Source organism: Leopardus geoffroyi, chromosome B1, assembly GCF_018350155.1.
Source record: "Leopardus geoffroyi isolate Oge1 chromosome B1, O.geoffroyi_Oge1_pat1.0, whole genome shotgun sequence".
In the NCBI taxonomy this organism is placed as follows: domain Eukaryota; kingdom Metazoa; phylum Chordata; class Mammalia; order Carnivora; family Felidae; genus Leopardus; species Leopardus geoffroyi.
This window is the reverse complement of record NC_059327.1, coordinates 135,822,816-135,848,876: the sequence shown is the minus strand read 5'-3', so window position 1 is coordinate 135,848,876 and position 26,061 is coordinate 135,822,816. Positions and strand designations below refer to the sequence as shown.

Genomic DNA, 26,061 nt, shown 5'->3' with positions numbered 1-26,061 from the left:
TAGTAAGACTTAGCGGAAGGGGTGATATTGAGATTTTTAGCTGGGCTAAACTGGTAGTGGGGAGTGTCATTTAGCAAGCAGGAAAACAGAAAGAGATGCAGGTTTTATAAAGAAGAAACATTCCATATGAGCTGTATTCATATGAATGTCTAACTTGCAGTTAAAATATGAGGAGATGGACACCTGAATGGCTCAGTAGGTTAAGCATCCAACTCTTGGTATTGACTCAGGTCATCATCTCTCAGTTTCATGAGTTTGATACCTGTGTTGGGCTCTACACTGGCAGCACAGAGCCTGCTTGTGATTCTCTCTCTCCCTCGCTCTCTGCTCCTCCCCACTCACATCTCTCTCTAATAAATACACTTAAAAAAAATAAAAAATGAAACAAAAAATGAGAAATCCTGGGATACAGACAAACAAAAATTAATTCTGGAACTGCTGGGATTAAAAAGACCTAAATTTAACAGACATAGATTTTTTTTTTTTTCTCTTAAGACAGCAGGATGAGTACAAACACTAAAGATGACACCTTGGAGAATACTAATTTGAAGTGGAAGATGGAAAAGAAAAGTGTTGAAGGAAAAGTATAAAAAGGAGGTCAAAAGAGTGGGTATCTGCAAGACTGAAGAGAGTTTAAATTAGGAGGAAAAACATCAACAGGATCAAATAAAGTGTCCTTGTAAGAATTTTAAAGCAGTGACACTGTATTGATGCCTGCCTCTGTGCTAGTTATGAAGAATATTAAGAAAAAAGGCCTTACCATCTAATTAAGCTAACATTCAAATTTTTGAATACCAATATGTGAAGCAGTATGTGGTATTATTCAGTTAATTAAAAGGTAAATTTAGTAGATGATAAAAAAAAGAGGTATATTTATATTACAAATGCTTATATTCAGAGCAAAGAACATTCAGTAAACTGAAAGTTATATTTTATGTTGTTTAAATCATTTAGAAAGATATTCATGAATGTCTTGAGTTTGAAGTTCTGTTGGATAGCAACGTAACATTATGGCATGTCGGAGAGAATTAGGATTATTAAATGGTACGTATTAAGTCTTGAAGGTAAGTGATGGATAAAGTAATTAAAATGTTATTGTGTCTAGCACAGAGTGGCACATATGGTAGGCAGGTGCTCGCTGAATATTCATTAGTTAAGCAGAATTCATGGTCAATGAAAATCCTTACTAAAATATATCAAACAAGCAATCTGCTTTCCTAGTGAAAGCTGCGATTTCTTGGCAAGTAGAGATGACTCTTTATTTTAGGAACTATATCCATTGTTTTCTATCTAAGTCTCTTTGAAAAGTGCCTTAAAATTCACTGGTAAACAATATTCAACATTTCATATAACCTGTTCTATAATAGTTTAAACTGGAAAAGAATTACTAGCTGGACGTTAAAGATGAGTATTATAATGATGTTTAATATTTTTAATGTTTACAGGAAGCAAAAAGAAACAGATACTGACCATAGTTTTGGAGTAGTTCCTCTTTGGTGGAGACAATCAGAGATCGGTCTTTTGCTGACAGAACGACGGCAAGGCACACGTAATGCTGCTCAGAAGAATTTGCTCGGCGCACAATAGTAAGAAGTCTGACAGGGTGGTTATTTGGAGGAGAACTAAAATGTTCAATACAAAACCAGCTAGAGTAGCTTAAGCCAGATGGAGGAGGGAAGAATCTTTCACCTAAAATAAAAAGAGAAAAATAACAACGAAAGAGTGTGTTGATTCATACGTACATTTTAAAGAGAAGGCAATAAACTCTAAAGAAAATAGAGCCTACTAAAAAACAACGAATCTCAGGAGCAAAGTAAGTAATATTTACCGGAACCAATGCCGCTGACCACGGCCCCATCGGTAAGACCTGTTGTGACAGCATTGTTTGTGGGGGCATTATGGGGGGCCAAACTGGGCAGGAACAAGCAGCTATTAAGAAAAGACAATGTACATATTAGAGATTAACCATTTTCTTCTCTTATCACTATGCGCTTACCATAGTGAAATAAACTGTCATCATTTCAGGGTAACTTGAGCGAAGAGATCATGGAATAAATCTGGATGCCTAATAAAGTCCTTCCCTCATTTTAAATACGTACGAGTGCTGAAAGATATACTTTACAAAATCTCCAATGGCATCACTTTTATTTTAAATTAAAAAAAAAAATCAAAGTATAGGTCGCATATGGTAAAATGTACCAATGTACAAGCATGTTCAAGACACCTGGAACCATTTCATCACTGCAGAAAAATTCCCTTGTGCCCTTTTCCAGTGAGTCATCCTCTTCTGTTCTGATTGGTTCTGACTATTCCAAAATAGGTTTTAATCCACCATTCAATAATAACCCATGACAGTGTTCTTAAAACACAAATTATATATAGTTTTACGTATAGTTTACATATAATTTTAGATTGGTGTATATGAATCCCACAGACAACTAGTATAGACATAGATCTATCAATATTAGCATTTGTGTCTGTTTTGAAGCTCATGGATTTTATAAGTTCTTCTAGATTCTCCATAGATTCTTTATTGTTGCTTCTGCTACTATAGCATTTTCTGCCACTTGACTCATTTGATGTAATAGTCATTGACTATTTACGATGTTTAAGGTACTAAACTAGGTAATTTATGGAAAAGGATGATGATTAAACCCAAAGAGCTTCTAATATAATTTTAATTTGCATATGACCTATTGTTCTAAATCAAAGGTTGACGAACATTTTCTGGGAGGGCCGGACCATAAACATTTTATGCTTTGCAGACCAGAGAGTTTGTCATGACTATTCAACTCTGCCATTCTCGCATGAAAGCTGCCACACACCATACTTACATAATTGACTGTGGCTATGTTAAAATAAAACCTTATTTACCAAACAACAACAAAAAAAAGATGTTCAACGTCGCTCCTTATCAGGGAAATACAAATCAAAACCACACTCAGATATCACCCCACGCCAGTCAGAGTGGCCAAAATGAACAAATCAGGAGACTATAGATGCTGGAGAGGATGTGGAGAAACGGGAACCCTCTTGCACTGTTGGTGGGAATGCAAATTGGTGCAGCTGCTCTGGAAAGCAGTGTGGAGGTTCCTCAGAAAATTAAAAATAGACCTACCCTATGACCCAGCAATAGCACTGCTAGGAATTAACCCAAGGGATACAGGAGTACTGATGCATAGGGGCACTTGTACCCCAATGTTTATAGCAGCACTCTCAACAATAGCCAAATTGTGGAAAGAGCCTAAATGTCCATCAACTGAAGAATGGATAAAGAAATTGTGGTTTATATACACAATGGAATACTACGTGGCAATGAGAAAGAATGAAATATGGCCTTTTGTAGCAACGTGGATGGAACTGGAGAGTGTGATGCTAAGTGAAATAAGCCATACAGAGAAAGACAGATACCATATGTTTTCACTCTTATGTGGATCTTGAGAAACTTAACAGAAACCCATGGGGGAGGGGAAGGGAAAAAAAAAAAAAAAAAAGAGGTTAGAGTGGGAGAGAGCCAAAGCATAAGAGACTGTTGAGAACAAACTGAGGGTTGATGGGGGGTGGGAGGGAGGGGAGGGTGGGTGATGGGTATTGAGGAGGGCACCTTTTGGGATGAGCACTGGGTGTTGTATGGAAACCAATTTGACAATAAATTTCATATATTGAAAAAAAAAAATTGGACCATGGATCTTAGATTACTGACTCCTTTAATATATCAACTTATTTAATATAATAATTCAAAATAATTAAATCTAGGGGCGCTTGAGTGGTTTAGTCAGTTAAACATCTGACTTCAGCTCAGGTCATGATCTTGCCTTTCGTGGGTTTGAGCCCCGTGTCGGGCTGTGCTGACAAGCTCAGAGCCTGGAGCCTTCTTTGGATTCTGTATCTCTCTCTCTGCCCCTCTCCTACTTGCTCTGTCTCCCTCTTTCTCAAAAATAAACATTAAAAAAACATTTTTAAATAAAAAAAATAAATGAAAATAATTAAATCTAAAAACCTTAAAATAACATGCTCAAAGAACTCAATCATTTGGGAATACAAAATATATAGCATATTTTAACTAAGTATTTTTAAAACCAAGGATCGATTTGCCAAAGGCAAGTAGGAGGCATAAAATAATCTAATAAGGCTTGGCTACCCTGCAAATTCCTTACCCAAACCCTTCAAGGGATGTGTCAAATTCAACAAAAGCTGGAGTAACTGATGACCCATGAAGTCTGATGTCATGTGGGGTTGTCATGGAGACCAGACACTTCACCCTAGTTAGGGGTACAGTACTTCCTTCTGCAGATTTTACCAGGCTCTTGCTTATCCGGTAATGGTTATCTTCATGTAAGCTGAAAACATTATCAGAACCCAGGCCTTCCATAGATGTGATCATGCTACCTGTAAGTCAAAGAAACTCTCTTGGGAAAAAATTCCATGTAGATTTTTAAAATAATTGCTTTACAAGGTTGACTTATTTTTAAATACCACTCTTTAGTTTCAATATATGTAATAATTTTACTCTTACACATCAAAGCTAATATCCAGTTTTAATGTATTTTATGCTCATTTTTCAACTTAAATAGGATGTGTTTCATTTTCTACTTATTACTAAAGGCATAAACACATTGCAGGATGTGTTGTGGAAAACTACAGAGTACAAATAAGAATAAAAATTTCCAGTAACCACTATTCAAACCTCTGTTACAATGTAATTCACTTATAAATTACAGATCATGTTTTTAAAAACCAGATTAGATTATACTTTTATTTCACAAATTATTATTTCTCTTTCACAAGAAAGCACAATATTCAAGAAGGATTACAATGGAAAGAGATGGGTCATCTTTATTAAAAAAAAAATCAGAGATAAATAGCAAAAACTTGTTTCTCTCCCATTTTCTCCCTACTTTTCACTCTTCCCTTACAACCATCACAATCAAATATATAAACACAAAATTAGTTGAATTAAAAAAATGCTATATGCATGCACATGGTGACAGTTTGAAGAATAAAGAGAGAAATTTGAAACAAACTGGTCTATTTTTTAGGAAGATATTACAAATGTAATGAATGGAGAAAATATTCTCTCTCAAGATAAACCACACAAATGTAACTGTTTACTCTCTTAACTGTGCTAATGCTTTAACTGTGCTAAGCATTCAGGCAACTCTAGATGTATTTCAATATTCTCTTAGAGAAAGGAACTATTTTTGTTTCTATGCTTTGCGAAGGAAATCACAATTCAATTCAAACTGTGTTAAGTACAAAAACGACAGTAACAAAAAAGTATATACACATCTAGGGGAGGTATAGTGATAGATAATGGAAAACTGAAATACTTTCTGTTTGCCAATAAAACGACGCTGGAACTCAAAACATCTTAGCTTCCAAAACACAGCATTCACTAATCACGGATGATAAGTGGCAGGGGGTAAAAAGTTAAGGCTGAAATAACAGTTGGTGGGCGCTTAATCTTTGGCATTCTCACCTGAAAGAACTCGGGGATGACCCACATGATCACTACATCCTTTCAGGGCGGCTGTTCTACTTTCCTAAGTTTTATGCTTTCCTGCTTCGCTAGTAGTGGTTACTTCAATCCATCCAAACAAACGCCAATCAGTATGGCTAACGATTATACAGAATGAATCGTAAAGGGAAAAAAACCAACAAAACCACAGAATTCGCTTCGGGAGGAAAGGTGGTGCAGGGTGCAGAATTCTCCCGTGGCTGGGGTGGAATCTGCTGGGCATCTGTTCACTGCCACGGTCCCCGCCAGACTGGTAGGCAGGCGGTGCCTGCACTCTGGCCGCCAGCAGCCTCCCAACAGCTCAAGGCGCAAACTCCCCTCGGGGGCACCTCCTCAGCAGTGCTACCACATACCTGTCTACCCAAGTGCCATCTGCTGCTGCTGGCATTTCAGCCCGTCTTCTCTGCGCTGGCTACTGCCAGTGTGCCAGATGTCAAGGTCCACAGGAGAGACCCATCTAACACCCCACTTCTCCTTCTAGGATCACCTTTCACCTCCACTTCACTCCAGAGCCACAGGTTAGGCATGGTCCTTTTCTCTGTTCCACTCCTCCAGTTTTTATTGCCACTGTCTCCCCCGCCCCCTGCGCCCTCCAGTTCACTCCTTTTCTCTCACTACATTTGCTTTTTTGGCCTACTTGTTATTCTCCAGTCCAGTGATCGATCCCTTTTCTCCCAGCCTGTCACTGGCCACCTGGTCTCACACTTCCCTACTCAACCTATACTCCTTGATATGTCTCTCTCTTCAACGCCTTTTAACAGTATTTTTGACATCCTATCGTCCATATCCTCCTGCAGGAGCTGTCCTGCAAACCCGTGGCCTGTTAGGAATCTAGCGACCGCTCTAGTTCAGGCGGCAAAGGCTACTTGAAAGAGGCAAAGAAATTATGAATCCTCTGAGAAAGAGGTACTATCTCGTCCAGGCCAAGTGTTACTCTGCTAGTCATTCTCATCTCCTCTGGACCCTGCTTACATTGTGATTCCTTGTTCACCCCCAGCTGTCCCTTCTTCAGACAACCAGATTTTACGTTTCCTCATTTAAATAACAACAATCCCTTTCCTTTCCTTTTTTTTTTTCCACAGTAAAACTTGTTGAGGTAGTATTTATTCCCTACATGATTTTCATCTACAAAATAACCAAAAAAGGCAGCTTCAAAGGTCAACTTACTTCTCATCTCTGGCTCATAACTCAGTGAACTTGGTTTGTGGACCCTATATTGTTTTAGCAGTTTTTTGTCCCAGGCACCACAATTTAATGGACTTGCCAAACGTAAAAACTCCCTAAAGAAGAGAGAAAGAAAGCAGTTATTCCTTGATTGAGAACATTACATAATTCACAAACCAAACACAAAATATGGGATTTGATGAAGTAAAACAGACTAGTTAAAAATATAAAGCCAACCCAAACAATTATTATAAAATAATATATGTTAATTTTACATGTGAATTACCTACCACTGAAAAGAGAATAGAATATTGTAAAGGGCTAAAATATGAAATTTGGGGAACCTGTTCTCCTAAAATGTGATACGCAGAAACGTAACAAATTGTCTAGGAATTACACAAATAGTCCTTCGTATCCAGTCATTTATAGCATCCTGTGAAAGTGGGAAAAAGGTATTTCTCTGAAATTTCAACTCCTTATAGCAGAAAAAAATTAGGTCAGGTACCCTTTGCCAGTTTTTCATGTAGAGCATAATACAAGATTACTTTATAACCTTACAGCTCATGGCTCATCAATAACGCAGGTATCTATATCTTCATGTGACATTTGGTTCTGAAAATTCATTCACTGTGAAAACTGAGCATATCCACTAACTAGGCAGTATAAGTTATTTAATAAAATATTAGTATTAAGTATGAGATAAGATCTTTCTGTTTCATTCACTCTATTTTTAAAGCAGATTACCAAAAATAATCAGGGGGAAATCTCCATGCTCTTTGTAATACTTTAGGTCATCCGTAAGATGATGGATAAAGTGAGTAGGAACAGTCTCATTTATCTTGATACAATACTGTTTAGTAAATGGTTTTTTCTTAATCCACTGTTAGATTGGAGCCAGTTAAAAAACATAAACTACAAATAAAGTCCAACCATTTTTAGGAAAGTCCTTAAAAGCTTTATAAAAAAGGACTACTTTAACAGCAGAAAAAAATTGTAAAGAGCTGCTTATATCTGAAAGTGACAAGATACAGGAGTTTGTTTTTTTTGTAAATAAGGAAAAGATAACTTACACTTTAAATCTTTTTGGCAAGGTAGTTTCAAAGAAAATATTTTTTTAAGGTGTTTTATCCCTAAAACACACAGTACTGCTTCTCTTTCATTAAAAAGATTTAAATATATGTATCTCTTGAATGGTTAAACTCTGTAAGGTGTATCTATACCACAGAATACTACTCAGCAATAAAAAGACTACTGAAACGTAACAATGTGGATGCATTTCTAAGGCATTATGGTAAGTGAAAACAGTCAATCTCAAAAGTTCATGTACCAAATGATTTCATTTACATAACATTCTCAAAGTGACAAACTTACCGAGATGGAGAACAGATTGGCAGTTTCCAGGGGTTAAGAATGGTGGGGGTTAGGGGAGTGTATATGATAATAAAGGAGTACCACTATAGAGATGTTTGTGATGCCTTGATTGTATAGTGGGCATATAAACATGTGATAAATACATAAGACCCACAGCGTACAAGGATATGTTGTAGCAATGTCAGTTTCTTAGTTTTCATGTATTATGGTTGTAGGAGATGTAAACGCCGAAGAAACTGGGAACACAGAACCTCTCTAAATCTGTAAGTAACTTAAAATTAAAAAGTTCAAAAAGTATTTAAGAGAAGCTTTTAATTTTTTTTCAATGTTTGTTTCTTTTTGAGACACAAAGAGCATGAGGGGGGAGGGGCAGAGAGAGACGGAGACACAGATTCTGAAGCAGGCTCCAGGTTCTGAGCTGTCAATACTGGGCTTGAACTCACAGACCATGAGATCGTGATCTGAGCCGAAGTGGGAGGCTTAACTGACCAAGCCACCCAGGCGCCCCTCTTAAGAGACTTCTTACACATAAAAAGTTCTCAAATACAAAGTAGATGTAAGTCATAAAGACATGACTTTATTTTTAAAGGAGAGGCTGCTACATTCGAGTGGAAGAAATAAGCACCTTCTGTTTTCTAATAACTGGGCTTACCTAAGACCAATATTTTGAGCACTTTGCCCATTTTCATTGTTTTGGTTTTGCCCACTGATACTTGGATATATGTGTATCATAGCAAGAACTCTTGAATACCAAGACTCTAGGAACTGCCGTTACTACCTGTGGCTTGTTCAACGGCGAGAAAGAGGACACACTGACCTCAGCACCATGGGCTCCAGAGCCTGAGAAGCTAGTCGTTCAAACATCCGCTGGAGGGGCGGGTGCAGTGAGTGGTCCTCGTCTGCCAGGGCGGCACTGCACCGCTGCAGCAATCGGGCGTGAAGGCCAGCTTCACACATGACCTGCTGGTTTCTCTCTGTGTGCACCAGGGCTTGTAAGATATTTGCTACAGCAAGTTGAAGGTCCAGAGCATGCTGAAGTGAGAGAAATCCATGCCACCAGGGCATTCTTAGGAAGAAAGGGGACAGTTCTCTCCACATGAAGCACAACTTGTAATAGGAGGTCTCTACACATTTCAAATTCCCTTCAGATGAATTAAGAAGCTGATGCAGAGTGATCTAGCAATTCAAACAAGGCTAGGCAAACGTTTCCTATCCTCATTTCACCGGAAGCATACCCAGCTAGACTCCTCTCTCCTCCAAGTCTTTTGTAGTGAAAGACTATCTAATAGTATTTTAATTTTTATAGAAGTAGTGAATGTGAGGTCTTTTACTTCATGAGTAAACAACCAGTGTAAAGGAAAGCCTTAGAGGCTTTTGTGACACTTTAAGCCTTAGAGGCCATACAACATTTTAGCATAATTAGTCACTGAAGCTCCCATTCACCCAAACTCTTGAGTGCTACAAGTCAAAACATAAATAGCCTCAAAATGGTATCTTCAGTTGTTTTTTCTTTCTGTACGATTCATTAACAGTTTCCACTGATAAGCAGGACTTAGAAGGAGAAACAATTATTTTAGCACTAGAAGTAACCATCTTGGCTACAATTGTAGCAAATGAACTGTATTCTAAAACATATACACCTACCTCACAAGAAAGTTAAGACTCAAGTTGAACAATCCTATTTTTTCCTCTCCGACTTTAGTATGTGATATGGAACCGTTCCTTATCACTCTTTCTTGTACCCACTCCCTTGCTTACACAGTCATATTCACATCCTTTTACTCATTCATTAAGATGGAAAGGAGCTAACATATCCACACTTACTTCTGGCTGTGTCACTGACCCAACAGAGGCCAGGAGGTCCAGCATAGCAAGCATGGCTCCAGGATGAATGACGACAGCATCAGAACTCTGGAAAGATGTAGTTGCCACATGTAGTTTCAGGTCAGCGACATTTTTAGGAGGGTAAACAGGGGGAGTTGAAACAGAATGATATGCATGCCTGTAAAAAAGAAAGAAGGGTAATTTAGCATTAAATTCAAATACATTCTCTGTTCCATTTCTTCATCTTTTGTTAACTTTATCCACTGATAAACAAAAACCTTTGTAATTCAAGACCGGGTTACAAAACACTTTAAGGTTGGGATATGAAAAAGCAATATATTATCAATTCTTAGAATTACATACAATTTAACCATCAATTCTTCTAGACTATGTCTTTACCACTTGTCACTGGGATTGTTTCATTAAAGAAGGGCACATGATGACCAAAGTTAACACTCCTCTCTGATAGATTTGAAAGTGCTAAGAGAGTAAATCCTCAAAGCTCTCATCACATGGAAAAGTTTTTTTCCTTGTATTTATTTGAGATGATGGATGTTAACTAAACTTACTGTGGTAATCATTTTACAACATGGGGTGAGGGGTGAGGCAAGTCATTATGTTGTATACCTTAACTTAGAACAGTGCTCTATGTCCATCACGTCTCAATAACACACACACACACACACAAAGAATGACACCTGTATCAGAAGATACAACAAATAGGTGAAATCACAGTGATTCAAACTCTAGGAAAGGTGAAAGTTTTGATAAAATATGATGAGGGTATAAATTGAATGAAGTCAAATCCCTCACTAAGATTTTCTTTTGAAATTACCTATGTGTTTGTAACCTTTCCCTAAACTGTGGGCAACATAAGCAAGAACTAACAAGATCTGGGGCGCCTTAGTGGCTCCGTCGGTTAAGCATCCGACTTGAAAGCTCAGGTCTTGATTGTGCAGTTCATGGGTTCGAGCCCCACACTGGGCTCTGTGCTGACAGCTTGGAGCCAGAAGCCTGCTTCAGATTGTGTGTGTGTGTGTTTCTTTCTCTGCTCTTTCCCTGCTTACGCACTCTCAAAATTAAACATTAAAAAAAAAAATTACCCACAGATGGTCACGTTAAGAAATAAAATGTCTTATTAAAAAAAAAGAGGGGCGCCTGGGTTGTCCAGTCGGTTGAGCATCCGACTTTGGCTCAGGTCATGATCTCGCAGTCCGTGAGTTCGAGCCCCGCGTCGGGCCCTGTGCTGACAGCTCGAAGCCTGAAGCTTGCTTCTGATTCCGTGTCTCCCTCTCTCTCTGCCCCTCCCCCGCTCATGCTCTGTCTCTCTCACTCTCAAAAATGAATAAATGTTAAAAAAAATTTTTTTTTAAAAATGAGCTGACATCTATAACTGGGTCAAACTGAGTCAGGGATGGCTCAGAATCTTGGCCACCTGACAATATATATGTTAAGCATCAAGGAAGTTTTCCTTTAGCTTATTTGGAACTACACTCACATTCTTTTGCATTAATTCACCCCTGAAACTATTCATCACAATTTTTAAAAAATTAGAAGGCATATTTTTACATAACAAGCTTCTATGAGATAGAAAGCCTAGCTATGTCCTGAACATTCCACATTTCTTCTCATCAATGATCTCCACTTTCTATTTCATACTATTCTTCTACAATTCATGAGTTTTGCACATTTTGTATCCTGGCACTAGAAAACAGATGCTTGTGGCTTCAGCCTATGGGAGCTCTTTGTTCCAATGAATTGGTTTCAGCATAATTTGTCTATTGCTGAGCTCTGTCACTGGGAGCAGTGCAGTTTCAGCGCTCTGGCACAAGAGCAGCTTGGGAAACAGATGCTTTAAGTCAGTGATTTTGTAGCAAAGATCTGGCATTGCCGTGGCTGTTTTTTTTTTTTTTTTGTTTTTTTTTTTGTTTTTTAAAGTACCATTCTCTTTTTAACAGAGATTCCAGGAAAGTATTCAGCTCTACTTATATAAAAAAAACACACGGGCTCTCCTAGTTTATTTAAAGTCAGCCTGTCCTCCACCCACTCATTTTTTTCAACTGCCTTTTTTTTTTTTTTGCCATTTTTGTTATTTATTTCTAAACTTACTAGGATAGATTTCTAAATGTTTATTACCAATAGCTATCCTCTTCCTATGTTGCTTCTTTTATTCTGTGAAATATTATGATCCCATCTAGAAAAAAAAAGATGATAGTGTAGTAGGAATTCTGAACTATTAAGAAATTTCATAAAAGCTGTTTATCAGTACACATAATTTGAAGAAAAACCAAATTCTAGTTGTATACTTTAGTCACAGTCCTTCCAAAATTATTTCTGAGTTGCCAGATTTAATGTAGATTGAATTTAAATTATGGATATACCCAGGAAGGAGGCTTTGTGCCTTCAGAAAACAAAGTCTTTATTAATTAATATATACCCATTATACCAGTACCTTTAAAAAAAAAGTTTATTTATTTGGGGGAGAGGAGAGAGAGCGAGCGAGCAAGAGAGAGCGCACGTGCGTGTGGGCACAAGCAGGGGACAAGTAGAGACAGGGAGACAGAGAATCCCAAGCAGACTCTGTGCTGTCAGTGCAGATTCCAACATGGGGCTCGATCTCACAGATCGTGAGATCACGCATGGATCATCACGAGCCAACATCAAGAGTTGGATGCTCAATTGATTGAGCCATCCAGACACCCCACAGTAGTATGCCTTTTAATCTTATATAAGATAACAATACTCTGATATAAAAATTGCATTCATTCTTCTCAAACTGGGAAAATACTGTAAATACTGCTAAATCTAAAACATGGTATTTATTAACTAAAATTAGGCCCATTTTAACAGGCATTGTATAATATTATTAATACTTATTTAGCCACTTAGGTATCACCACAGGTATTATCATTTTTAAAATTTAGACATGAGAGTAAGTTTATTAAACGGATAATCTCAAGCAAGACCTACTCATTTACAAACGTAGGCTAAAACAACATTTCAAAATTTAGTTAATTTTTATGCTGCCATTACTTTTAAAACTTAGAAAAATTGCTACTTAATATATTTCAATCTAAATTTTCATATATATTGAAGATTTACCTACCTCTTTGGGGAATACATTCTTGAATATTTAAATTCTGAACATGCTTTGCCTTAATTACCATCAAGTGTGTATAGACACTGAGTAACAGATACCATGTTTGAATAATAACTAGTACTCGCCACCTTTTTCTCCCCTGCAGATATATTATAGAAAACCTTGGTTTTTATTTTGTATTTTGTTTTCGTCTCCTTCCTCTAACTGTGATTAAATATTGTTCAGCTATAATTCTGTTCCATTATTCTTTCTGAATAATGAATACTAATGAAAAATGTTATGAGTTTTGGTTTTCTAAATACTATAAGGTTTCTTAGGCATTCCCCCCCCACACCATTCTTAAAAAAAAGAGAAGAATCTCCAGCATTTTACATACCAGACAAGAATCACAAACTCAAAACTTCCTTCGTGTCTGAAAATTCCAGTAAGCCATAAAAACTAATACGTTGTTGGTTTCTCCTTTGGCCAACAAAAACAACATATTTTGCCACAAGAAGAAATGCCATGAGCTGTTGTAATTTGTTGAGATGTTCTAGAGATATTCTAATTTCAAAAGTTACCATATCTGCATGTGAAAATAAAAGCACTGTTTTATTAGCTTATGATTCTTATCACTGAGCAAAATCTATGTAACCTGACCAGAATGGCAACTTGAAAATGTCAACACTGACCTTACTATTAGCATGAACAATATTGGGAACTTCCTTGGGGTAAAGCCAACCTGAGAGCCTAATTAGCATTCCCACAGAAAAGATTCAGTTAAACAGGACTGTGGATTCAGTGAAGGTTTCCCCCAAGTCAAAGATATGGCATCCTCACATGCAGCTGTGTTGCAAACGATGACAAAATGTTCTTGATCTAAGCCCTTAAATAACTCTCTATGATATGGAATGAAATTTCCCTTTGTCAAATTATCATTTAAATAAAACAGTTCTGATGAATTTCCTTTCATGTGTTGCTTTAATCTATGAATTTCTATTGAAAGTATTTTATAGTTTTTGGTTAATACTAAAAAATGGTTAAATGTTTTTAAACACAGCAATTTTTATACCTTTACCCTTCAGGGAGTCATAAATGTGACTTTTAAGAATGAAAACTAGTAATTAAAACTATTTTTCTAATATCCAATATGTAGGATAGTGAGCACACATGAAACTTCAAACACTAAGAATACCTTTTACTGCCTTCATTTTAGCAACAGAAGATACTGTATCAACTCAAATTGATTTTATGGTTTCTAGCATTAAAAAAAAATGTTCTTAGAACGACAAAAAAGGAATAGTTTTAAAATAGAAATACACTGAACAACACTAAATTTAAGACTATTCTGAACTCTTCTATGATTTACTGTCAGAAAATGAGCTGTAAGCTTCAGTGCAAACATAAGAGAAAAAGGAAAATACAAGTCCATATATCTGATGAATATTACCACTGAAATATATTGAAATATAGGATCTGTAATAAATACTTTTAATACAAAAACTCCACTAACATTCGAGTTTCAAATCCTGAATAATAGAGATAAAATTAATCAATAACATAGCTGGACCTCAGTATTCAATTTTAGAAAGCTACAATGGAAGAATATTAATATAAGACCAAAAGACTTGTACTTGGTTATGAGAAAAACTGGGGAAGGAAGGGTATTGGTTTCAACTGCACAGACTGATCATTTTAAATATAGGTTGCAAATGGAATCTTAAATGGATCTTAATTGTACTCTTGTCAACCAACTGCTGGTTCTTTATATTCATAAGCTTTATATACAAGGAAGACTAGATCAGCTTAGAAACAGATATACACAGAACCAATGAAAGCAACAGCTAGGTAAGTTTTTTTATTCGTTTCTTCCAAAGGCTGGCCATGACAAGTCTCTACAACAGCATCATATTTCAACTGGTTGAACCTGATTGAGAAAACACACATTTCCTTGCCAGTGCTATGATGTTCATTTTGGAGTAATGGTAAAAACTGAAGAATGCTTCCTAGCACCTTTAAAGTAAAAAGAAAAAGTACTCTACGTAAAGAAGCACTAAGTCCTCATTTCTAAATTAATTTTGATAAAAGATACACTGCTCTCAAGGCAAAATGTATATTTCACTCTAAATATTAGAGTCAAATGACAAAATTCTAAACGTCTCTCATATCCTCATGGCATTAACACATTTTTGTGCTCATAAATATACTCAGAAGTTGACAATTCTAAAACCTAAAAAAATCTGAAAGCCAAAACATTTTTGTACAAAGCACAATCACCACATTTACACATAATTAAGCACAGGGAAGAAAAAAACCACACAAATAAAGATTGACTTCCATTATAAGATCAGTACCTTTTCCTGGACAAAGCTGGTGTACCCCAAGGAGAGGGGAGAGAAGACTCACTTGTCAGGCAAGGAGGGATCTGTTCTGCACGACTACAGACAACAAAACAGACAGGGTGGTTTAGAGAGGTTAGAAGAGAACACCAGGTTGGCAGTTGGTTAGTTTCACAAGAAATACCAGTAAAAGTTTAATAAGGAACACCCTCCATACTCAGCAGGAACAAGAAACAAGACTACAACACATGCACTGAGGGAAACAGAAAAGCATGCTTAAGGCAGATGCTTATCCATTAATGTTACACTTAACACATTTGTTAAACAGAGTGTCATAAGGCCTGCTTTTCACAAAGTAAAGTAAAACTGAGGTATACTAACCAGGATGAGTAGAAAAGGGGAAAGAGGTTGAATCTACATATACAAATTTCAATTTCAAACAGCTTATTCCTTGAATACTACACCATACTATGTTTCTTTTTAACAATATATATGCATTTTTAAAAAGTAAAAAACTGGAAAACAGTGTTTCTTACATTACTTGTATTATCTGAAGAGTAAGGTCTAAAAAATATTGTCAAGAAGCAAGAAACATCTCTCAGTAGATATTTCAAAGTAGATACTTCACAGTAAATGATATGAAACCTATTAGAAGCTATCCACATAGAGTTACTTGCTTTACATATGGGGGCAATATAGAAAACACTTCAGTTATCTCATGAAATAAAACTATGTTAACTTTAAGAGTGATAATGCGTGGGACAAATCTGCACCATGACCACTCTCACATTATCTTCAAGCTGAGAACGCTTTAATCACTGAAAATAACTAATTTAAGTAAAGTGGTACTCCTATGATCCACCTTAGAACCCTGGAACTCCCTCATTGTAGATATTATCACAATATATTGTAGTTGTTTATTTATGTGTCTGTGTTTTAGCTAAAGGAGTCTTGTGCTTGAACTCTCAAAATAACATTGCGTGGAGCAGTTGTTCGTAAAGTACTTTTTAATGAACGAATAAGTAAAGAAATCTGATAGACTCTTGAACTATCATCGTCTCTTATGGAACTATATTCTTTTTCAAGGATCATGAAATATTGAGAGTGATTATGAATGTTGAGAATATATTCTCCGTCTGGAAATACATATAATCCATAACCACTGTCTCCTGCTGATAACTACTATCTCTAAGTCCGGATATACCTAATGTTGAGAATAGAGGAGAAAGAACAATAGTAAATACCAGCATTAAAGTAAACTTTATAGAAACTTACTTTAAGTACATCAAGAGCTAACTGACCCTAGATTTACAAATAATACACAAATGTTCGTGTTGAAAACCTTAACATCAGAGCAACGGTAATGTTCGCAAATAAGTGATAAACAAGCAAATAAAAGATTCATTTTCATTTCTTTTCAAGTTAACTTATAACTCAAGCCTTAATGCTGAAGTCACACAGAGCATCCCCTTTAATTCAGAGCAGAGCAAAGCCATACCTGTCAAAAGAATCTGTAGCTACTTTGTAGAGATAAATAAAGAGTTTACTGCAGTGCCGTAAAGTGGGTGACACTGTGTCCATCGAGATTACATCTTCCTCCAAAAGTCTTTGAAATGGCTGTGTGTTTGAGGGGAAGACATTCATGGGGCTTATTTTTCTTAGGTCTGAGAAGCAGCCAAGAAATCGAACAGCATCTGCCAACTTCTCATACTGAATCTCTGTTTTGAAGAAATGAGAGTTGGCTGGCTCATAGCGCATTGCTGCAGTCAATGTGCAAAACACAGTGTGGAGAAGTTCAAACACTTGATTCTGGTTCACTTTCTCCCAGCCATTCTTGGGTGGTGAGCTCAAAGACCTTTCCATGGCAACAAGCAAGGATGTAATGTACACAAATCCTCCAACTTTCCTAAAAACTGTTCTTGAACGATGGCTTTCTCGAAGGACTGACAGGAGGGCCTACAGGGGATGAAAAAAACAAAACCCCTTATAATTCAAATTAAAGCAAAATACATGAATGTCAAAAGGGAACATGATTTCTATGAACATACAATAGTAATGTTTTTGTCATTTCCCATTAACCAGCCCTATAATGCATGTCAAATACTTTACTAATTAAAAAATACCATTTTAAACAAAAATAGACACATAGATCAATGGAAGAAAATAGAGAACTTAGAAACAAACCCACACTTACATGGTCAATTAATCTACGACAAAGGAGGCAAAAATATACAATAGGGAAAATAAACAGTCTCGTCAACAAATGGTGCCAGGAAAACTGGACAGCAAACTGCAAAAGAATGAAAGTGTACCACTTTCTTACACTGTACACAAAAATAAACTCAAAATAGATTAAAGACCTACTTATGAGATCTGAGACCATAAAACTAAAACAAAAAACAAAAAAAAACATAGGCAGTGATTTCTCTGACATCAGCTGTATAAACATTTTTCTAGACATGTCTGCTAAGGCAAGGGAAACAAAAAGTAAAAATTAAACCATAGGGACCATATCAAAATAAAAAGCTTTCGCACAGCAAGAGAAACCATCAATAAAACAAAAAAGACAACGTACTGAATGGGAAAAGATATTTGCAAATGATTATCTGATAAGGGGTTAATATCCAAAATATATAAAGAACTTATACAACACCAAACAAACAAAAAAATGCAATGTAAAAACGGGCAGAAGACATAAACAGACATTTTTCCAAAGAAGACACACAGATGGCAAACAGACACACGAAAAGATGCTCAACATCACTAATCATCAGAGGAGAGCCAAGATGGCAGAACAGCATGGAAGTTTTTTTGCATCTCTCATTGCTGAAATGCAGCCAGATCAACGCTAAACCATCCTGCACATCTAGAAAAGTGATCTGAGGATTCACACAACAATCCGCACAACCTGAACCACAGAACTCAGCAGGTACACAGCACAGAGAGGTGAACTGGGAAAAAGAAAAGCTGAGGAGGACAGGGAGCTGTTTTCGCTTGCGGAGAGAGGTCGGAGATGGGGAAGAGTATGGGAAAAGCACCTCCCCTCCAAAGCAGCTGGAGAGAAAGTGGAAAGCGGAAACAGATTCAGGGACTGAACAAAAAAAGGGAGAAAGGAGAGGGTTTAAATTCCATCAAGACTTTATAAACAGGAGCAGTGCAGAGTCTGAGGCTCCGAAGCTTGATACCTGGTGGTGCTCTAGTGAGAAGGGCAAATCCCCAAGAGCAGAGAGCGAGGTCCGAGGGGTCCACGGGCCACAAGGGGTGTGGCGGTTCCTCTGCAGGGAGGACATTTGGTAGAGGCTGTGCGGCCACCCCACAGGCAAAGGTACCAGCAGGCCCCAGAGAAAAACCACATTCGCTGGTGTTGGAACAAGGACGTTAAGGGGGAAGCCTGGTGCTAGATGTGTGTTGTCATTTTCCATAAACCCTGAAATGCTGCTGCTACAAGATTGCACAAACTTTTTCTGAGGCGGATTGGCACCCAGCCAACAGTCTCTGGGCACTGGCAGAAGCACAATCTTGTGAATGTTCCTGGAGTCGGGCCGCACTCGCCCATTGCTCAGCAAGACCCTCCTCCAGAGAATCTGAGTGGGTCAAAGCCACAATTCCTCAGAAGAGAGGGGTTGGAGGGGGAGCCAATATGGCAGAGAAGTAGGGGGATCCGAAGGTCCCCTGTCTCTCAAACAAAGCCGTCTTGAAGCCAAAGGACTTTGAGTCCCAAGAGTCTGGGAAGAAGAGGCAGAGTTGCTTCCAGGGACCCACCCGGACAACCTGACAGGCCATAGGTGGAGCACTTCAAGGAACAGACAGCATAACCACAGTGGAGGCGGTACTTGCCTACACCATACCATGCCCCTTGGTGCCTGGTAACTACATATCTACTAGAGTGGGATTAACGCTGATGAACCAGATAGCCCTTGCTCCAGACAAGCTCTGTTGCATTGCCTGGTTTAATTCTTGGACAATTCTTACTATATAGATACATTCATCCTTTTCTTCTTATTTCCTCCCTCCTCTAGTCTGGTTACTCTGGTTATTGGTCTGTTTAAGCAGACATTTTTAATCCATTCTCTTGATACATGTTCTATACCTCCTTCCTTATTTTCCTTTCTCTCTCTCTAGATTAAGGCTATAGTTTCTATGCCTGGTCAATTTTTATTTTTTCTTTTTCCCCACCCTGCTGTTTCTCTCTTTGTATGGGATAATGCCTCTTCCATCAGCAATGCCTCCACCCTGTTGTCTATTGGTAGCTGGTGTTTCTGGCTTTTTGTTTTTGGGTTTTTTGTGTTTGTGTGTTTTCTTTTTCTGTTTGTTTTGTGTTTATTTGTCTGTTTGTTTTCCCTTCCAGGGCTACTTCGACAATCAAAGTACACCTGGTGGAGGGTCCAAAACATCACTACGAGTAGGGAAATAAAGTAACCAAACTCACAATAACAGACAGTAAGTAACTCCAAAAAACACCTCCTGAAGGGCCAGGCCCTAGACAGTGTACGGCCCCTCTTTAATATAGTAGTGCTTGCAGAAACAGGGCACATAATAAGCTTTTAAGACACATAAGGACAGAAAACTAGCCAAAATGATGAAACGGAAGAATTCTCAAAAGAAATTCCAGGAAGAAATGACAGCTAAAGAACTGATCAAAACAAATAGAAACAGTATAACTGAATAAGAATTTAGAAAAATAGTCATAAGATTAATTGCTGGGCTAGAAAAAAAGCATACAAAGACAGACGAGAATCTACTGCTGCAGAGATCAAGGAACTGAAAAATAGTCATGAATTAAAAAGTGCTGTAAATGAGGTGTAAAATAAACTGGAGGCAGTGACAGTGAGAATTGAACAGGCAGAGGGGAGAATAGGTGAATTAGAAGATAAAATTATGGAAAAAGAGGAAGCTGAGAAAAAGATAAAAAAATTCTGTATCACAATGGGAGAATTAGAGAACTAAGTGATTCCATGAAATGCAACAATATCTGTATCATAGGAGTACCAGAAGAAGAAGAAGAGAGAGAAAAGGGGCTGAAAGTGTGCTTGAACAAATCATAGCTGAAAACTTCCCTGATCTGGGGAAGGAACAGACAATGAAATCCAGGAGGCACAGAGAACTCCCTTCAGAGGTAACTTGAATCGATCTTCTGCATGATGTTATCATCGTGAAACTGGCAAAATACAAGGATAGAGAGAGAATTCTGAAAGCAGCTAGGGATAAATGGGCCTTAACATACAAGGGTAGACACATAAGGATAGCAGCAGACCTATCTACTAAAACTTGGCAGGCCAAAAAGGAGGAGCAGGAAACTTTCAATGTGATGAACAGGAAAAATATGCAGCCAAGAAGCCTTTATCCAGTAAACTTGTCATTCAGGATAGAATGAGATATAAAGATTTTCCCAAACAAACAAAAACTGAAGGAATTCATCACCACTAAACCAGCCCTACAAGAGATTCTAAGGGGAATCCTGTGAGACAAAGTACCAGAGACATCACTACAAGCATGAAACCTACAGACAACACAATGACTCTAAACCCTTATCTCTCAGTAATAACACTGAATGTAAATGGACTAAAAGTTCCAATCAAAAGACACAGGGTATTAAAATGGATAAAAAAACAAAATCCATCTATTTGCTGTCTACAAGAGATCCATTTTAAAACTGAGGACACCTTCAGATTGAAAGTGAGGGGATGGAGAACCATCTATCATGCTACGGGAGGTCAAAAGAAAGCTGGAGTAGCCATACTTATATCAGACAAACTAGATTTTAAACTAATTTTACACTAGACTTTAAAATAATTACAGGGTCTATCCATCAAGAAGTGCCAACACTTATAAATGTCTATGCACCGAATTCGGCAGCACCCAAATATATAAAACAATCAATCACAAACATAAGCAGACTTATTGGTAAGAATGTGGTAATTGCAGGGGACTTTAATACTCCACTTACAACAACGGACAGATTATCTAGACAGAAAATCAATAAAAAAACAATGGCCCTGAATGATACACTGGACCAGATGAACTTGACAGATATATTTAGAACTTTCCATCCTAAAGCAGAATATACATTCTCCTTGAGTGCACATGGAACATTCTCCAAGATAGATCACATACTGGGTCACAAAACCTCAATAAATATATAAGAATTGATATCATACTATGCACACTTAAGGATCACAGCGCTATGAAACTTGAAATCCAACACAGGAAAAAGTTTGGAAAATCTTCAAATGCCTGAAGGTTAAAGAACATCTTACTAAAGAACAAATGGGTCAACCAGGCAATTAAGGAAGAAATTAAAAAATATATGGAAACAATTGAAAATGAAAACACAATAATCCAAACCCTTTGGGATGCAGCAAAAGCAGTCCTAAGAGGAAAATACATTGCAATCCAGGCCTACCTCAAGAAAAAGAAAAATTCCAAATACAAAATCTAACGGAACACCTAAAGGAACTAGAAGAACAATGAATGCCAAACCCAGCAGAAAAAGAGAAATAATAAAGATAAGAGCAGAAATAAACAATATAGAATCCAAACAAATAGTAGAACAGATCAATGAAACCAATAGTTGGTTTTTTGGAAAAATAAACAAAATTGATAAACCCCCAGCCAGACTTCTCAAAAAGAGAGAGGACACAAATAGATAAAATCACAAATGAAAATGGATTTATCACAACCAATCCCTCAGAAATACAAGCAATTATCATAGAATACTATGAAAAATTATATGCTAACAAACTGGACAACCTGGAAGAAATGGACAATTTCCTAGACACCCACATACTACCAAAACTCAAACGGGAAGAAATAGAACATTTGAATAGATCCATAACTCGTAAAGAAATTGCGTCATTTATCAAAAATGTCCCAACAAATAAGAGCCCTGGACCAGATGGTTTCCCTGGGGAATTCAACAGATATTTAAAGCAGAATACCTATCCCTTTTCAAGCTGTTCCAAAAAAATGGAAGGAAAACTTCCAGATTCATTCTATGAAGCCAGCATTATCTTGATTCCCAAACCAGAAAGAGACCCCACTAAAAGGAGAATTACAGGCCAATATTCCTGATGAACATGGATGCAAAAATTCTCAACAAGATATTAACAAATCGAATTCAACAGCATATAAAAAGAACTATTCACCATGATCAAGTGGGATTCATTCCTGGATTGCAGGGCTGGTTCAATATTAGCAAATCAATCACTGTGATACATCACATTAATAAAAGAAAGGAAAAGAACCATATGATCCTGTCAATAGATGGAGAAAAAGCATCTGACAAAATATAGCATCCTTTCCTAATAAAAACCATTAAGAAAGTTGGGATAGAAGGAACATACCTAAACATCATAAAAACCATACATGAAAAGCCCACAGCTAATATCATTCTCAATGGGGAAAAACTGAGAGCTTTCCCCCTGAGATCAGGAACATGACAGGGATGTCCACTCTCACCACTGTTGTTTAACATAGGGTTGGAAGACCTAGCATCAGCAATCAGACAACAAAAGGAAATCAAAGGCATCAAAATTGTCAAAGAAGAAGTCCAACTTTGACTTTTTGCAGACGACATGATACTCTACATGGAAAATCCAAAAGACTCCACCATAAGACTGCTAGAACTGATACATGAATTCAGCAAAGTCGCAGGGTACAAAATCAATGTACAGGAATCAGTTGCATTTTTATACCAATAATGAAGCAACAGAAAGAGAATTAATGACACTGATCCCATTTACAATTGTACCAAGAGCCATAAAATAAAGGAATAAACCTAACCAAAGATGTAGAAGATCTGCATGCTGAAAATTATAGAAAGCTTACGAAGGAAACTGAATAAGACACAAAGAAATGGAAAAACATTCCATGCTCATGGATTGGAAGAATAAACATTATTAAAATGTCAATAGTACACAAAGCAATCTACACATTCAGTCCAATCCCAATCAAAAATTGCACCGGCATTCTTCTCAAAGCTAGAACAAACAATCCTTAAAATTTGTGTGGAACCACAAAAGACCCTGAACAGCCAAAGTAATATTGAAGAAGAAAACCAAAGTGGGAGGCATCACAATCCCAGACTTTAGCCTCTACCTATAAAGCTGTAATCATCAAGGCAGTATGGTATTGGCACAAAAACAGACACATAGACCAATGGAATAGAACAGAGAAACCAGAATTAGACCCACAAATGTATGGCCCACTAATCTTTGACAAAGCAGGAAAGAGTATCCAATGGAAAAAAGACAGTCTCTTTAACAAATGGTGCTGGGAGAACTGGACAGCAACATGCAGAACAATGAAACTAGACCACTTTCTTACACCATACACAAAAATAAACTCTAAATGGATGAGAGACCTGAATGTGAGACAAGAAATCATCAAAACCCTAGAGGCGAAAGCAGGTAACAACCTCTTTGACCTCAGCTGCAGCAATTTTTTGCTATACACATCTACAAAGGCAAGGAACTAAAAGCAAGAATGATCTCATCATTGGGACCTTATCAAAATTAAAAGCTTCTGCACTGCAAGGAACCAATCAACAAAACTAAAAGGCAACCGATGGAATCGGAAAAGATATTTGCAAATGATATATCAGATTAAGGGCTGGTATCCAAAATCTATAAAGAACTTACCAAACTCCACACCCAAAAAAACAAATAATCCAGTGAAGAAATGAGTAAAAGACATGAACAGACACTTTTCTAAAGAAGACACCCAGATAGCCAACAGGCACATGAAAAGATGCTCAATGTCATTCATCAACAGGGAAACAGAAATCAAAGCCATAGTGAGATACCACCTCACACCAGTCAGAGTGGCTAAAATGAACAACTCAGGAAACTACAGATGCTGGCGAGGACGTGGAGAGATGGGAACCCTCTTGCATTGTTGGTGAGAATGCAAACTGCTGCAGCTGCTCTGGAAAACAGTGTGGAGATTCCTCAAATAATTAAAAATAGAACTACCCTATGACCCAGCAATAACACTACTAGGAATTTATCCAAGGGATACAGGGGTGCTGATGCATAGGGGCACATGTACCCCAATGTTAATAGCAGCGCTTGCCACAATAGCCACCTTATGGAAAGAGCCTAAATGTCCTTCAACTGATGAATGGATAAGGAAGATGTGGTTTATATATACAATGGAATACTGCTTGGCAATGAGAAAGAACAAAATCATACCATTTGCAGCAACGTGGATGGAACTGGAAGGTATTATACTGAGTGAAATAAATCAGTCAGAGAAGGACAGATATTATATGTTTTCATTCATATGTGGATCTTGAGAAACTTAACAGAATAACATGGGGGAAGGGAAGGGGAAAACAAACAGTTACACAGAGGGAGGGAGGCAAACCACAAGTGACTCTTAAATACAGAAACAAACTGAGGGTGGACAGGGTGTGGGGGAGAGGGAAAACAGGTGATGGGCATTGAGGAGGGCACTTGTTGGGATGAGCACTGGGTATTGTATGTAAGCCAATTCACTAATCATCAGGTAAATGCAAATCAAAACAACCAAATATTATCTCATACCTGTCAGAATGGCTAAAATAAAAAACACAAGAAATAACAAGTGTTGGTGAGGATGTAAAGAAAAGGGAAGACTCATGTGCTGTTGGTGGGAATACAAACTGGTGTAGCCACTGTGGAGAATAGCATGGAGGTTGCTTAAAAAATTAAAAACAGAAATACCATATGATCCAGTAATTCCATTACTGGGTATTTACAAAAAGAAAATAAAAACACTAATTCAAAAAGATGTATGTACCTCTGTGTTTACCACAGCATTATTTACAACAGCCAACATATGGGAGCAACCCAAGTGTCCATCAATAGTTGAATGGATAAATAAGATGTGGTGTGTATATATGTAATGGAATATTAGTCATAAAAAAGAAGATCTTTGCATTTGCAACAACATGAATGGATCTAAAGGGTATAATGCTAAGTGAAATAAGTTAGAGAAAGACAAATACCATAATTCACGGAATTTAAGAAAGCAAGCAAACAAACAAGAAAAAAAAGACACAACAAAAAGAGACTCAAATAGAATAAACTGGTAGTTGCCGGTGGCGGGGGGGGGGGGGGGGGGGGGAATGGGTGAAACAGGTGAAAAGAATTAAGACTACACTTATAGTGATGAGCACTGAGTAATGTATAGAATTGAATCATTATATTGTACACCTGAAACTAATTTAACACTGTGTATTAATTACACTTCAATTAAGAGATGTATTAAAGGCAAGAGATAATTTTAGGAAACACTGTCACATATTTCTTTTGATAGAATAAGGCTACATCCAAATCCTGATGGAAAAGTTTTCCTATGTCTTTGATGGATAATGATGTCAGTAAATTCAGTGATATTTACAAAGTAATTGTATTAAATAAATAAAATACACATTCTAGTATAATTTTACACAATCACGAACATTTATAACTGTGTATGTATGCAAACTGATTTATTCTAGAAAGGATCAGAAATCAGGGCAGCCAAGACCGGAAGTATTTCAACTCATATAAAGTGACCATATCCTGATACTTTGGAAAGAGGAGTCACTTCAAAGGACTTATTAGACAGACTCTCCTGCAAAGTGAATTAGAGTCTGATAGCTGAAAGCATGCTCTTGCCCAGAATAGCTCTAAGTACTGTGAAATAAAACCTGAAGGTCAAAGAAGTAAAACAATCTTTTAGAACTATTTTTCTCTGAACTGCCACACTTTTTAACTTAGTTTAATATTAAAAATAACACA

At 37.2% G+C, this 26,061-nt stretch overlaps 1 protein-coding gene across 14 annotated transcripts in view; it reads right to left on the bottom strand.

Annotated features, from left to right (window-relative positions):
• Window positions 1-26,061, bottom strand: part of WDFY3 (WD repeat and FYVE domain containing 3) — a 279,628-nt gene that overhangs the window by 107,196 nt on the left and 146,371 nt on the right. For 13 of the 14 annotated variants that reach the window (XM_045473462.1, XM_045473464.1, XM_045473463.1 and 10 more), the window contains 8 exons: window positions 16,794-17,251; window positions 15,311-15,394; window positions 9,878-10,055; window positions 8,871-9,085; window positions 6,686-6,798; window positions 4,158-4,389; window positions 1,829-1,929; window positions 1,471-1,689 (listed from right to left, as the gene is read on the bottom strand). In XM_045473462.1, the coding sequence (XP_045329418.1) occupies window positions 1,471-1,689; window positions 1,829-1,929; window positions 4,158-4,389; window positions 6,686-6,798; window positions 8,871-9,085; window positions 9,878-10,055; window positions 15,311-15,394; window positions 16,794-17,251 (1,600 nt within the window). The remainder of the gene's footprint in view (window positions 1-1,470; window positions 1,690-1,828; window positions 1,930-4,157; window positions 4,390-6,685; window positions 6,799-8,870; window positions 9,086-9,877; window positions 10,056-15,310; window positions 15,395-16,793; window positions 17,252-26,061) is intronic. The other variant, XM_045473472.1, reaches the window with a different exon arrangement.